The sequence below is a fragment of the Ranitomeya variabilis genome, chromosome 2, assembly GCF_051348905.1.
Source record: "Ranitomeya variabilis isolate aRanVar5 chromosome 2, aRanVar5.hap1, whole genome shotgun sequence".
In the NCBI taxonomy this organism is placed as follows: Eukaryota; Metazoa; Chordata; class Amphibia; order Anura; family Dendrobatidae; genus Ranitomeya; species Ranitomeya variabilis.
This window is the reverse complement of record NC_135233.1, coordinates 382861006-382876206: the sequence shown is the minus strand read 5'-3', so window position 1 is coordinate 382876206 and position 15201 is coordinate 382861006. Positions and strand designations below refer to the sequence as shown.

Here is a 15201-nt window from a genome sequence, read left to right as displayed (position 1 = left end):
CCCACGGACAATGATGGAGCGGCCATCGAGCGTGTTCACCTCAATGCAAAAGAAGGAAAAACTCGCCGAGCGACGAAGGGTCCAGAGGCAGAACACAACAAAAATGGAGCTCACCGGTGACTGCGGCCACAGTCGCCCCACCTGAGGACCGCCGCCCACCCCACCTAAGGACCGCCGCCCGCCCCACGGTATGTCACACGACACATGAACCGGCGCCGTGTTTGGTGGCTCCACGTCCCCCGTGACGGCACCATCGCTGCCCGCAGTCCACGTCTCCTCTCACCTGTCTGTGATCTGTTTTTCACAGCCAAATCTCACATCCAATCGTCACAGACACGTCGGCCATATTTTCTGGCTTTTGAACCTGAAATATCTGCAGCCACATTTTATTTCTAAAATAACAGAACATGAGTGATAAATATCTGCAACTACAAGTCCCAACACGAACATAACAGAGCAATCACTCCTAGTATGTAATACACTGTGAGGAACCACAGGTCCCAGAGTGGAATGAACACGTGACAAACGGAAACGGTCTCTGTACAACGCCAGTTTGCAGGCAACGACATTAGAGATAGTTTGTCCCTTACAGCAGCCCGTAAGTGCTGGCAGCGTCAGTCCTGTCAGTCACTTCCGCCCTCACTTCATCTCGCGATATTTGAAGCCGGATTATATTGTGCCACGTCTGAGCCCGGTCCATACAAAGCAACGAGCAGAGGTGAGGACCGGGCAATAGTGGGGAGGACTAAGAAGGCTGCCGGAGCAATAGTGAGGAGGAGGGAGGCTGCCGGAGTAATAGTGAGGAGGAGGGAGGCTGCCGGAGTAATAGTGAGGAGGAGGAGGGAGGCTGCCGGAGTAATAGTGAGGAAGAGGAGGAGGGAGGCTGCCGGAGTAATAGTGAGGAAGAGGAGGAGGGAGGCTGCCGGAGTAATAGTGAGGAGGAGGGAGGCTGCCGGAGCAATAGTGAGGAGGAGGGAGGCTGCCGGAGTAATAGTGAGGAGGAGGGAGGCTGCCGGAGTAATAGTGAGGAGGAGGAGGGAGGCTGCCGGAGTAATAGTGAGGAAGAGGAGGAGGGAGGCTGCCGGAGTAATAGTGAGGAAGAGGAGGAGGGAGGCTGCCGGAGCAATAGTGAGGAGGAGGGAGGCTGCCGGAGCAATAGTGAGGAGGAGGAGGGAGGCTGCCGGAGCAATAGTGAGGAGGAGGAGGGAGGCTGCCGGAGTAATAGTGAGGAAGAGGAGGAGGGAGGCTGCCGGAGTAATAGTGAGGAGGAGGGAGGCTGCCGGAGTAATAGTGAGGAGGAGGGAGGCTGCCGGAGTAATAGTGAGGAGGAGGAGGGAGGCTGCCGGAGTAATAGTGAGGAGGAGGAGGGAGGCTGCCGGAGTAATAAGGTGATCGGTTTTCTCGCTGACTTGCCTTTGGTGGTGTCTCTGGAGATTTCTCATGGCCACTGTTGTGTCTCGCAGGCAGGATGGAGTCGCTCTGGCTGAGGAGATTCGTGGCTCTTGCCGTTGTTGGTGTCTTGGTAACTGCTGCATTAGCTCAGGATTTGCACCATGGGCACAGCCATGCAGGCCACCATCATGGGCACAGCCACGGTCACCATGGACACAGTCATGAGGGCCATCACCACGGCCACAGCCATGGTCACCATGGCCACAGCCACGAAGGTCACCACGGCCACAGCCATGAAGATCACCATGGGCACAGCCATGAAGGTCACCACGGCCACAGCCATGAAGATCACCATGGGCACAGCCATGAAGGTCACCACAGCCACAGCCACGAAGATCACCATGGACACAGCCATGAAGGTCACCACGGCCACAGCCATGAAGATCACCATGGACACAACCATGGCCACAGCCATGAGGAGGACCTCCACCAGGGCCACGAACTCGGTCACGATGTTCTTGAAGAATTTAAGAACCGCTGGACTATGGGGGACGCCCCACCCCAGGGAGCAGAGGAGGAACGTGTCAAGAGAGAGGCTCTGAAGGACTCGTTGGTGCCTCCACCGCATGACTCCAGAGAGAAGATGGAGCCTGTCACACTGTGGACCTACGTAAGTGAGCGCTGAGCGTACGGACGGGACTGACCGGACGCTGCCGGGACTACCGACTGCAGGTGGAGGCTTTATGTTCAGTGCTCACCTGGGCGGAGGCGCTGAGGATTTTCTGTCACAATTTTCCTTGTGGAAAATCTGCAACATTGTAAAGCAGCAGAAAAGTCACTTAATTTGAGTGACGTGTGCTGCCCGAGGATTTTGTTGCAGATTTGTCACAGACTTTTCTTTGCAGTTGCTGCAGTGTGGACTTATCCTTAAGGAGGACATGTCACTTGCTAAAAAACACTGTTAAATACTTTTGGAAAAATACCTGCGCTCCCCTGATTCTGCTGCCCTTTTCAGTTTTGTGCTGCGTCGCTCTATTGTAGGGATCTCGCATTTGTTGTTTTGGAGCGCAGTATGTGAAATCTCTGCTTGTAGTGCAACTGGGCTTGTTTCCAGTGTCTTCTCTGGGGGCGTGTACTGTCACCCCTCTGCCAAACACAGATAGACAAAATCTAATACTGATAGGCTGCCTGCTTAGATGTTGAGCTGTGAATTGGCAGAGGGGTGACAGTACACGCCCCCAGAGAAGACTCTGGAGAGTGCAACAAAAGTAAAGAACATTAATAAGAAAACCCCATTACTGTGTATTTCCTGTAAGTAACAGATGAATATTCCGTAATGAATATTTATCTCCAGCTGAGAGTTCTGTACATTTGTATCCAGTGTAGACAGTTCTCTGTGACTGCAGACTGATGGGTGATACAATGTATCAGGCGGTCACTGTACATAGTGACTGCACCAGCAGAATAGTGAGTGCAGCTCTGGAATATAATACAGGATGTAACTTGGGATCAGTAATATAATGTATGTACACAGGGATTGCACCAGCAGAATAGTGAGTGCAGCTCTGGGGTACAATACAGGATGTAATTCAGGATCAGTAATGTATGTACACAGTGACTGCACCAGCAGAATAGTGAGTGCAGCTCTGGGGTACAATACAGGATGTAATTCAGGATCAGTAATGTAATGTATGTACACAGTGACTGCACCAGCAGAATAGTGAGTGCAGCTCTGGGGTATAATACAGGATGTAATTCAGGATCAGTAATGTAATATACAGGGGTTGGACAAAATAATGGAAACACCTGGAAACATAACAATAGTTTAATATGGTGTAGGTCCACCTTTTGCGGCAATTACAGCCTCAATTCTCTGAGGTATGGATTCATACAAGGTGTGAACTGTTTCCAAAGGAATTTTAGCCCATTCTGCAGTAAAAACACCCTCCAGTTCTTTGAGCGACAATGGCAACGGAAATCGACGTCTAACTTGAATCTCTAAAATCGACCATAAATGCTCAATAATGTTGAGGTCTGGGGATTGTGGGGGCCAGACGAGATGCTCAACTTCATTAGAATAATCCTCGCGCCATGCTAACGATTCTAGCTGTATGAATTGTTGCATTATCATCCTGAATGATGGTGTTCCCCTCCGGGAACAGTGCTTGAACCATTGGATGCACTTGGTCGCCCAAAATGCCTAAATAATCTCGGCTGTTAATTCTTCCATGAAGGGATATCATTGGCCCAGCGGATCTCCATGAAATAGCGCCCCAGATCATCACAGAACCTCCACCATGTTTTACGGTTGGGAGAAGGCAGTCTGGATGGAATGCTTCTTTCGGCTGTCTCCAAATGCACACTCGTCCGGAGGTCGGAAATAGGGCAAATGATGATTCGTCTGAGAATATCACGTTTCCACTGCTCGAGGGACCAATTCTGGAGGTTTCTACACCACTCTAAACGCTTGGAAACATTTGTCATTGAGAGCAGCGGTTTTCTAATTGCAGCTCTTCCGTGGAATCCAGATTTGTGCAGCTCCAGACAAACAGTTTTCGTGGAAACTGGGTTCTGTAGGTGTTCAGTGAGCTCAGCAGTGATTTTCGGAGCAGTGGTCTTGCGATCCTCTCTCACAATTCGCTTTAGAGTCCGACGGTCTCTCTCAGTCAACTTTGACTTTCGGCCGGACCTGTGCTTTCCTGCGGACGTTTTTTCTTCTCTTTCAAACGCAGTCATTACTTTGGAGACAGTACCTCTTGACACGCCAAGCATTCGGGCACTTTCTGTTACACTAGCGCCTGCCATACGAGCACCAACAATTTGGCCTCTTTGAAAATCCGAGAGGTCTGCTATTGGTATCAGGTTCTCATCAATGTTCTTACAATTATGCAAAACAAACAGTTAATTTACATACACATAACACCAATTAACTACAAAACCTTACGATACGTCACAGTTTGCATGTTTATAACATGTTCGAAGATTATGATGCCAAAACGTTAGGTGTTTCCATTATTTTTTCCAACCCCTGTATGTACACAGTGACTGCACCAGCAGAATAGTGAGTGCAGCTCTGGGGTATAATACAGGATGTAACTCAGGATCAGTAATGTATGTACACAGTGACTGCACCAGCAGAATAGTGAGTGCAGCTCTGGAGTATAATACAGGAGGTAACTCAGGATCAGTAATGTAATGTATGTACACAGTGACTGCACCAGCAGAATAGTGAGTGCAGCTCTGGGGTATAATACAGGATGCAACTCAGGATCAGTAATGTAATGTATGTACACAGTGACTGCACCAGCAGAATAGTGAGTGCAGCTCTGGAGTATAATACAGGATGTAACTCAGGATCAGTAATGTAATGTATGTACACAGTGACTGCACCAGCAGAATAGTGAGTGCAGCTCTGGAGTATAATACAGGATGTAACTCAGGATCAGTAATGTAATGTATGTACACAGTGACTGCCCCAGCAGAATAGTGAGCGCAGCTCTGGGGTATAAATACAGGATGCACCTCAGGATCAGTAATGTAATGTATGTACACAGTGACTGCACCAGCAGAATAGTGAGTGCAGCTCTGGGGTATAATACAGGATGTAACTCAGGATCAGTAATGTAATGTATGTACACAGTGACTGCACCAGCAGAATAGTGAGTGCAGCTCTGGAGTATAATACAGGATGTAACTCAGGATCAGTAATGTATGTACACAGTGACTGCACCAGCAGAATAGTGAGTGCAGCTCTGGAGTATAATACAGGATGCACCTCAGGATCAGTAATGTATGTACACAGTGACTGCACCAGCAGAATAGTGAGCGCAGCTCTGGGGTATAATACAGGATGTAACTCAGGATCAGTAATGTAATGTATGTACACAGTGACTGCACCAGCAGAATAGTGAGTGCAGCTCTGGAGTATAATACAGGATGCAACTCAGGATCAGTAATGTAATGTACAGTGACTCCATGTTTCTATAGCTTGAATCTGTGTATATACTGTTGGGTGACGGTAGATCTGCTCTCCAGAGTGTTTGCGGCTACTTCTAGGTGTACAGTCCTTGACTCCTCGTGTACATGTGGTTTTGATCTCACCTTATCCTTCCCTCTCTGGATATTTTTATCCTGCGCTGTAGATTATCACCTCTGACATCTGCTGTGGTCTCACATTTTGCTTCTTCCAGATGACGGTTTTCTCTAACCTCTTCTTCTTCCTCGCAGGCGATATGTGCGACGCTGCTGATCTCGGCCGCTCCTTTCTTCATCCTCTTCCTGATCCCGGTGCAGTCCAACAGCAGCCAGCACCAGTCCCTGCTGAAGTTGCTTCTGAGTTTCGCCTCGGGGGGGCTTCTGGGAGACGCCTTTTTACATCTTATTCCTCATGCACTGGGTATGAAGCCGTCTGTTTGTCTTTCTTTAAGGTTGTGGCGTGTTGTGTCACTTTTGTGTAATTTTTCTTTTGCAGCCTACAGATGTTTCTCTACACTGCAAGCTCCTGTCTCCTTATTGCCCAAATCCTAGAGTTGAACTCTGGGTTTCACCTCTGTGCTTACAAGTATGAGCATGCGCATGAATCTGATCTGTGGGGGCACAAATGCGCATGTCCAGATCTATCAACCCCTACCTGGATATTGCTGCCATCAATCAATCATTCATTCATGATGGGCAGCACGGGGCAGGAGCGGTGAGTTCAGGCCATTTGTCATATCCAGTGTGTCATTTCATGGCACAAGGACGGTGGTAGGGAAGGAGAGCAGCGTTATTCAGATGGGGGCAGGGGGTCTCTGGATGGATCTGGGTGTGCTCATTGCTTTTTACATAAATCAGACCATATACCCAGAACTGTGTGCGCCCCTGAGCGTGGAGGGACGGCACATATCACGGAGCGTGATTTGGGCATCAAAGTGACAGCGCAGCTTTCAGTGTATAGAAACACCTGCAAACTGCCAATTTATAAACCGAAAAAATGAGCAATTGCAGAAAACAGAAAAGTGCCATAATGGACAAAAAAAAGCCGCTCCCAAACTTTTTTATATTTTTTTATTTTATATATGTGACAGTCGCATTATAACATCTATTATATGTTTCCGCAGAACCGCACTCTCACCACGCACCGGAGGAAGAGGCTCATGACTCTCATGGACACGGACACTCTCACGGTGAGCAGTCGGCATTGACGGGAAGGAGTAGAGGGTAAAGGGGGTGGGGGTGGGGGGGTTAGTCGAGTCTAAACTTAACCCCTTTACCCCCAGGGGTGGTTTGCACGTTAATGACCAGGCCAGTTTTTACAATTCTGACCACTGTCCCTTTATGAGGTTATAACTCTGGAACGCTTCAACAGATCCCGGTGATTCTGACATTGTTTTCTCGTGACATATTGTACTTCATGTTAGTGGTAAAATTTCTTTGATATTACCTGCGTTTTTTTGTGAAAAAAATGGAAATTTGGTGAAAATTTTGCATTTTTCCAAATTTGAATTTTTGTGCCCGTAAATCACAGAGATATGTCACACAAAATACTTAATCAGGAACATTTCCCACATGTCTACTTTGCATCAGCACAATTTTGGAGCCAAAAATTTTTTTTTTTGTTAGGGAGTTATAAGGGTTAAAAGTTGACCAGCAATTTCTCATTTTTACAACACCATTTTTTTTATCCGTCTTTTTGATCGCGTGTTATTCCACCTTTTGTTTGGCGGTATGATAATAAAGCGTTGTTTTTTGCCTCTTTTTTTTTTTTTTTTTCTTTGTAACAGTGTTCACTGAAGGGGTTAACTAGTGGGACAGTTTTATAGGTCGGGTCGTTACGGACGCGGCGATACTAAATATGTGTACTTTTATTGTTTGTTTTTTTATTTAGATAAAGAAATGTATTTATGGAAACAATATTATTATTTTTTTTTTCCTTAGGAATTTTTTTAATTTTTTTTTTTTACACATCTGAATATTTTTTGGGGGGCATCATGTTATAGTGTAAGATCATTGATCTGACTCTTTGCTGTGCACGGTGTCAGATCAGCGATCTGACGTGCACTTCTGGAGGCTTCCCGGCGCCTGCTCTGAGCAGGCGCTTGGTAAGCCACCTCCCTGCAGGACTCGGATGCAGCCCTGTGGCCATTTTGGATCCGGGGCCTGCAGGGAGAAGAAGGTAGGAGACCCTTGGAGCAACGCGATCACATCGTGTTGCTCCGAGGGTCTCGGGGAAGCACGCAGGGAGCCCCCTCCCTGCGCGATGCTTCCCTATACCGCTGGAACACTGCGATCATGTTTGATCGCAGTGTGCCGGGGGTTAATGTGCCGGGGGCGGTCCGTGACCGCTCCTGGCACATAGTGCCGGATGTCAGCTGCGATAGTCAGATGACACCCGGCCGCGCTTCCCCCGTGAGCGCGGCAGATCACTATGACGTACTATCCCGTCGGTGGGCATAGGGGCCCACCCCACCTCGACGGGATAGTACGTCTAATGTCAGAAAGGGGTTAATATAAAGAATTAGGACGAGTCTGGGGAGTCAGGAGCAGGTACACAAGTGACGGTGTGGTGAATGGTCTGATTGGCGTATTTCACACAGGGAAGCCGCATTTTCTCAAATTTACAGACTTTTTCCACAAGTATGGCGGATAATTTTTCATTGATCATATACCAAGAACAGCGTCTCTTGACTTCTGGTAAGTCTAGACCTGATTTTTTTTTTTTTTTTTTTCCAGGCCAATGCTATAGGCTGCTTGACCGCTGGGAATATAAATGAGATGAGAATTTGGGTGTGTTTAGGGATACGTTTGTTTAGTAAGGCTTCCCAAGGTTTTTTCTTTTTTTTATAGTTAGTATTTGTGACAGAGAGTAAACTGATATACCCCAGTCCAAACACTGCGTACCCCAGGCACATCCACAACTATGGTGCACACCTCGTCAGAATCGCAACCACTAGAACACTTCACTTGGGAGAGTAGCCGGGAAGTGTCTTTGTGACTCTAGCTGGGGTCAAGTACCATCTAGGTGACATCTTATAGTTTGTCTCTAGCAATAAGGTATTTAGAATTCTGCCAGTTGCAGAGGAACAACTCTGAGAGCATTGTGGGTCAGTAATGGCCGATATCAGACTCCCAGCGAGAGGCGGAGGTTACCTGACACCTGTAGGTGATATGTGAGATGGTACCTGGGGGATGTGGATTCTGGCGACACCTTTGTTAGAAAGTAGTGAACTTGTCAAGCGGGGTGAAGTATCTGTGAAGTGTGGTAATAAGGTTCTTCACCTGTAAATAGCGGAATATTTCTCTAGGAGGGAGTCTGTACTTTTCTTGGAGGGCTGGGAATGGAATAATACTTAAATAGGTGGTGGACTCTCGTAGTCCCTGCGGCGACCCAAAGAGTAAAGCTCTAGAGAGACTAATTTCCTGCGGGGATCTGTAAATTGCCCCATAGTGGGGGGGAAATGACATTTGAGGAATATTTAAGGGATCCCGTATTTTGAGTTAATGTGATAGAATTGGATTTATAAGGGAGAAAAGTCATCGTAATCGCCTGTATCCGACCCAGCCAAGAGAGATGCAGTCTCTCCCAAGTCTGAAGTTGTGAACGAAGTTTGCGAAGCATTTGAGGATAGTTGGCAGAGAAAATGGACTCAGTTATCTGTTAAGTTTACACCTAGAAATCAACTCTGTATTATATATGATGGGAAATGTCAGGCACATGGCGAATATCCTCAGTCCACATCCAGCCATAAATGGTGGAATTTGGATACAGACTCTTCAATTTCTCTGACTTTGACTCCCTCATACATGGCTCATGCTTAAGAGTTAAATTTACTGTAGTGTAATAGTAACGTCAGGCTTTAATCACCATTATATGATACAATAATCAAGAAATTTAGATAGAACATAAAAAATATATTGAATACAGCTTAAGAACACAAAAAGCTTTAAGAAATTGTAAATCTGCAATACACTATGCAGTGGGGAGATTTTGACAAAAATGTACTGAGTAACATTTGTGCAGTCTATGAATTTGTTCTGAGAAATAGTATCGCCTCCATCAGATCCTCCTTCATGGATGACCTCAAGTCTGATCTAATTATTTTAACCCCTTCAAGACGCAGCCCTTTTTCGTTTTTGCATTTTCGTTTTTCGCTCCCCTCCTTCCCAGAGCCATAATTTTTTTTATTTTTTTTTTTCCGTCAATATGGCCATGTGAGGGCTTATTTTTTGCGGGACGAGTTGTACTTTTGAACGACATCATTGGTTTCTACCATGTCTTGTACTAGAAAACAGGAAAAAAATTCCAAGTGTGGTGAAATTGCAAAAAAAGTGCAATCCCACACTGGTTTTTGTTTGGCTTTTTTGCTAGGTTCACTAAATGCTAAAACTGAGCTGCCATTATGATTCTCCAGGTCATTACGAGTTCATAGACACCAGACATGTCTAGGTTCTCTTTTATCTAAGTGGTGAAAAAAAAAATCCAAACTTTGCTAAAAAAATAAATAAAAAAAAATAAATAATTGCGCCATTTTCCGATACCCATAGTGTCTCGGGTCAGGTGAGGGCTTATTTTTTGCATGCCGAGCTGATGTTTTTAATGATACCACCTTTGTGGAGATACATTCTTTTGATTGCTCCTTATTGCATTTTATTGCAATGTCGCATCGACCAAAAAAAACGTAATTTTGAATTTTTTTTTCTCGCTACGTCATTTAGCGATCAGGTTAATCCTTTTTTTTTAATTGATCGAGTGATTCTGAACGCGGCGATACCAAATATGTGTATGTTAGATTTTTTTTAAGTTATCTTTTTATTTTATTTTGAAAGGGGTGATTTAAACTTTTTTTTTTGTCATTTTTTAAAAAAAAAAAAAAAAAAAAATATATATATATATATATTATAATTTTTTTTTTACTTTTGCCACGCTTCAATAGCCTCCATGGGAAGCTAGAAGCTGGCACAACTGGATCGGCTTTGCTACATAGGAGCGATCATCAGATCGCTCCTATGCAGCTGAATTACAGACTTGTTATGAGTGCTGACCGCAGAGTGGCACTCACAGCAAGGTCTCTCAAGAAGACCTCCGGTTGTCATGCTGACGCATCACTGACCCCTGATCATGTGATGGGGGTCGGCAATGCGCTCATTTCCAGCCGGAGCCCACATCAAAGGGGGAGACACGACATGCGCTGTACTAGTACGGCGCATGTCGTGAAGGGGTTTTAAGGCTAGATAAGTATTTGCCTTAAAGGGAACCTGTCACCACGTTTTTGGAAGATGGGATAAAAATAGCGTTAAATAGGGGCAGAGGTGGGCGTTACATTAGTGTGTGTGTTATGCGTTTATTACCCACCTAAGTTGCCGAAATAACTTTGCAAAGTCTCCGTTTTCGCCTGTCAATCAGGCTGGTCAGGTCACATGGGCGTGGTGTCTTCACCCAGATTTGGCGTAGTTTTCCGTTGGTGGCGTAGTGGTGTGCGCATGCCCAAAGTCCGGAATCCTCTTCCAGGGGATTTAAAATAGCGCGGTGTTCGTTATTGCATTGGTGATCGGTGGGCGCGGCCATCTTCCTTTGGCCGCGCGTGCGCAGAAGCGGCGCTCTGCTGGCCGCGGCTTCAGGAAAATGGCCGCCGCGATATCCATCTGCGCACGCGCGGCATCCCGCGGCCATTTTCCTGAAGCCGCGGCCAGCAGAGCGCCGCTTCTGCGCACGCGCGGCCAAAGGAAGATGGCCGCGCCCACCGATCACCAATGCAATAACGAACACCGCGCTATTTTAAATCCCCTGGAAGAGGATTCCGGACTTTGGGCATGCGCACACCACTACGCCACCAACGGAAAACTACGCCAAATCTGGGTGAAGACACCACGCCCATGTGACCTGACCAGCCTGATTGACAGGCGAAAACGGAGACTTTGCAAAGTTATTTCGGCAACTTGGGTGGGTAATAAACGCATAACACACACACTAATGTAACGCCCACCTCTGCCCCTATTTAACGCTATTTTTATCCCATCTTCCAAAAACGTGGTGACAGGTTCCCTTTAATCCTGTTTATGCTAACAGTTCTGAGATGAGTGCAGGCATTCCTTCCCAGTGCCTTTCTACACTGATCTGTAGAGGTGAAGCCTCAGTACTGAGCATGGACGTAAAGTGCAGCACAGATTCATCTCAACTAAAAGCAGAGATCTTGAGATCGTGAACAGTACAGACGTTTATAGGACATTTCGCAAATTGTCTCTCTCTCCCAGAGGAGCATCGCGGCTTTAAGTCTCCTCACCTCGACATGCTTAACATCACTGTCCACAAGGAGAAATAATACTTCTTGGATAGGACATTTCACAACTTTCCCAAATTCTTAGGAAAAACTATTCAGCACATTCTGCACTAAACTACTGCACCCAATGTGTTCTATATTTTAGGAGTCGATCCTTTTTATACCGACAGTTCTGCTTTATTTTAACTTGTTCTATTTTCCTTCTTCCAGATCATAGCCATGCTCACATGATGTCTGTCGGTTTATGGGTTCTGGCTGGAATCATTGCTTTTCTTGTGGTGGAGAAGTTTGTGCGACATCTGAAGGGGCACGCCGGGCACGGTCACAGTCACGGCCACGGTGCGTCACGGTCTCGTCGGTCATTGACTGCTCTTTACTGTGTGATGCTGATGTATCTCGTGCCTCACAGAGTCCAAACAAAGCTCGGCCTCAAAGGAGAAGGACGACAAGCAAGATGGAAAGGAAGGAGTGAGGCAGCGGACCAAGGAGACCAACGGCAAGGGCGGCAGCAAGTCCGGAAAAGAGAAACCGCACACAGGTTGTAGCACAGTCAGCGATGCTCGGGATCTAGTCCCAGTGATCGTCCACCTCTTAACTGCTTCCTCCCCATCTCGCTGCAGACATGATGGTTTCTGGGTACCTGAACCTCGCCGCCGACTTCACGCACAATTTCACGGACGGTTTGGCTATCGGAGCCTCTTTCCTGGTTAGCAGCAGTGTGGGAATCGTCACCACCATCACCATCCTGCTGCATGAGGTGCCGCACGAGATCGGAGACTTCGCCATTCTGGTGCAGAGCGGCTGCACTAAGAGAAAGGTCTGTAGTGATCTTCACTAGAAACCTTCATGAATTAGTACATGCGTCGGTTTTGAAATAAAAGCTAAGTTGATGGAAATATCTTATGCGCTCAAATGTGGCGGCAGCAAATCCTGTTATTCAGAAAAACCACAAAATTATTAAATGTGGTGCAGAAATAATCGTACCGGCCACAGGATACAGGTTTTATACCATTTGTACCTCAAGTAATAGGCTTTGATGAAATTGCTGTATTTTTCCGATTACTGGCCCCCCCCCCCCCCCCAAACTCCCCTACACAAACACTCATAGATGTAGGCAGAAATGGAGGAAATAAAAAGTCCAACAAAAGAGACCCCACATAGAATTTCTCATTCACAATCCTGTACTAGTTCCGGCTCTTAAATAAGGTAGAAAAAGAAAATGCTAATTTCTGAAGACCCCAAATTATGTTGCGTCCATACGTTTGGCTCCGTAAACAGAACTCGGGCCTTCTTCTTAAAGGGATTCTCCAGCAACCTGCCGAGACGGTTCCCCTTGTCGTAATCATCGCTTCCTGCACAAAAGTGCGCAGCTCCGGACTAGTAATTATGTACAATTGTCCAGTACTCGCCGTGCCAGAGTCTAATTATGAAGATACAGCAGCGATTGGGGACATCCTGCAGCGGTGACCTCAAGTCAACAGCACTGCAGCCAATCATGGGGCTTGGCTGTAGACTGCACAAGGTACTGAGCTAGTGATTGGCTGCAGTGCTGTTAAGATGACACCACTGCAGCCTGGTGGAGAGCGGGAACCCCAAATTTCTCAGATCAGCAGCGCCTCACTCATTCTCATCGCTAAATTGGGGTCTTTGGGAACCTATATTGCGCCCTGGGAGTTTACGTATTTAAAGGGGATGTTTGTCAGACAGAAAACCTCTAATGTGAGAATTCTCTTTCTCCTGATGTCGTCTGTCGGATTGTCCACGATTAGTGATGAGCGAATATACTCGTTACTCGAGATTTCTCGAGCATGCTCGGGGGTCCTCCGAGTATTTTTTAGTGCTCGGAGATTTAGTTTTTCTTGCCGCAGCTGAATGATTTACATCTGTTAGCCATCATAAGTACATGTGGGGGTTGTCTGGTTGCTAGGGAATCCTCACGTGTAATCAAGCTGGCTAACAGATGTAAATCATTCAGCTGTGGCAAGAAAAACAAAATCTCCGAGCACTAAAGAATACTCGGAGGACCCCTGAGCGTGCTCGGGAAATCTCGAGTAACGAGTATATTCTCTCATCACTATCCACGATATCTCTTGACTCCATGTTTGGTTTCTGTCTCCTCCAGGCGATGATGCTGCAGCTCAGCACGGCTCTCGGCGCTCTCGCCGGCACGGCCTGCTCTCTCCTAGCAGAGGGAATCGGTGAAGCCGCCACCTTGTGGATCCTGCCATTTACTGCCGGTGGTTTCATCTACATTGCAACCGTCTCCGTCATCCCCGAGCTCCTGAAGGACTCTCGCCCGGTGCAGTCCATCATGGAGACGTTCGGCCTGCTCCTAGGAGTGGCCATGATGGTTCTGATCGCACAGTATGAGTAGATCTGTCATTGTGCGAAGCGGGAGCCCGAGCCTCGACCCGTCCTCTGGGAGAAGGGGGCGTCAGAGCGTGGGTCCTGGGCGACGTCCCCTGCTGGAGGGGAGTATGTGACGATGGAGACGTCGTCCTGTCACCCCGGACACAGTAATGCTGCGATATCATATCCTGGTTCCCTCCACTTCATTTTTGCGTTGGACTTTTTTTTTTTTTTGGGACCAAACTTCAATCTAATCATGAGTATCTCCTCCCCCGGTCAACATCCTGGTAATTTTGCAATTGACCCTCCGATTTTTATACCAGTAGGATATTTGGTAACGCCACCATAGGTCAGACTTCTCGTCGGCTTCTGTCAGGAGCCTATAGTGAACTCTGAGGAATTAGAGAAGCGGTGATGGGACGTACATGCTGCTCTTTGTATATAGCTAGGAAATATATTGGGACTCTGTGTGGTGCGGACGTGCTACGCACTCGTCTGTCGCCGCCATCGCAACATAACGCTGCCCCATAGTCTACAGGCTATCGTCCTGTTCCATCTTGTGCAAAGAATCAGCGCCCTCTGGTGTACAGGCAGTGAGGTCGCAGCGCTGCACTCCTGCCCGCTCTTCTCTGTATTCAACTGCTTTCTTCAAGCTGATGGAAGCTGTGGGTGCATGGAAATTGTTGGCTATATATTTTTTTTTTCTTTAGTAATGGGAATAAAATAATGAAAATGTGTTTTGTTGTTTTTTTTTTTTTCCTACTTCAAGAATGTGTATTCTGGGTAAGAATTTGTAAAGGAATTTTGTGGTGACTGGCAGATGCAGAAAAAGACTGAGAAAAGGCACCTGCAGTCACTGTGTACATACATTACATTACTGATCCTGAGTTACATCCTGTATTATACTCCAGAGCTGCACTCACTATTCTGCTGGTGCAGTCACTGTGTACATACATTACATTACATTACTGATCCTGAGTTACATCCTGTATTATACCCCAGAGCTGCACTCACTATTCTGCTGGTGCAGTCACTGAGTACATACAGTCATGGCCAAAAGTATTGACACCCCTGCAATTCTGTCAGATAATACTCAGTTTCTTCCTGAAAATGATTGCAAACACATTCTTTGGTATTATAATCTTCATTTAATTTGTCTTAAATGAAAAAACACAAAAGAGAAAAAAGCAAAACATTGATCATT

At 46.6% G+C, this 15201-nt stretch overlaps 1 protein-coding gene across 3 annotated transcripts; it reads left to right on the top strand.

Moving 5' to 3' along the window:
- Positions 1-545: 545 nt before the first annotated feature.
- Positions 546-14734, top strand: SLC39A7 (solute carrier family 39 member 7). Of its 3 annotated transcripts, none has more exons than XM_077286254.1 (9): positions 593-718; positions 1464-1715; positions 1788-2062; positions 5620-5788; positions 6492-6557; positions 11859-11987; positions 12058-12186; positions 12269-12465; positions 13771-14734. In XM_077286254.1, exons 2-9 carry the CDS (start codon positions 1469-1471, stop codon positions 14020-14022), a joined length of 1464 nt encoding a protein of 487 aa, XP_077142369.1. In that variant the 5' UTR covers positions 593-718; positions 1464-1468; the 3' UTR covers positions 14023-14734. The 3 variants fall into 3 exon arrangements, with proteins under 3 accessions (XP_077142368.1, XP_077142369.1, XP_077142370.1); XM_077286255.1 differs by having other exon boundaries at positions 594-718; positions 1836-2062; XM_077286253.1 differs by having other exon boundaries at positions 546-718; positions 1464-2062.
- The last annotated feature ends 467 nt before the right edge of the window (positions 14735-15201 follow it).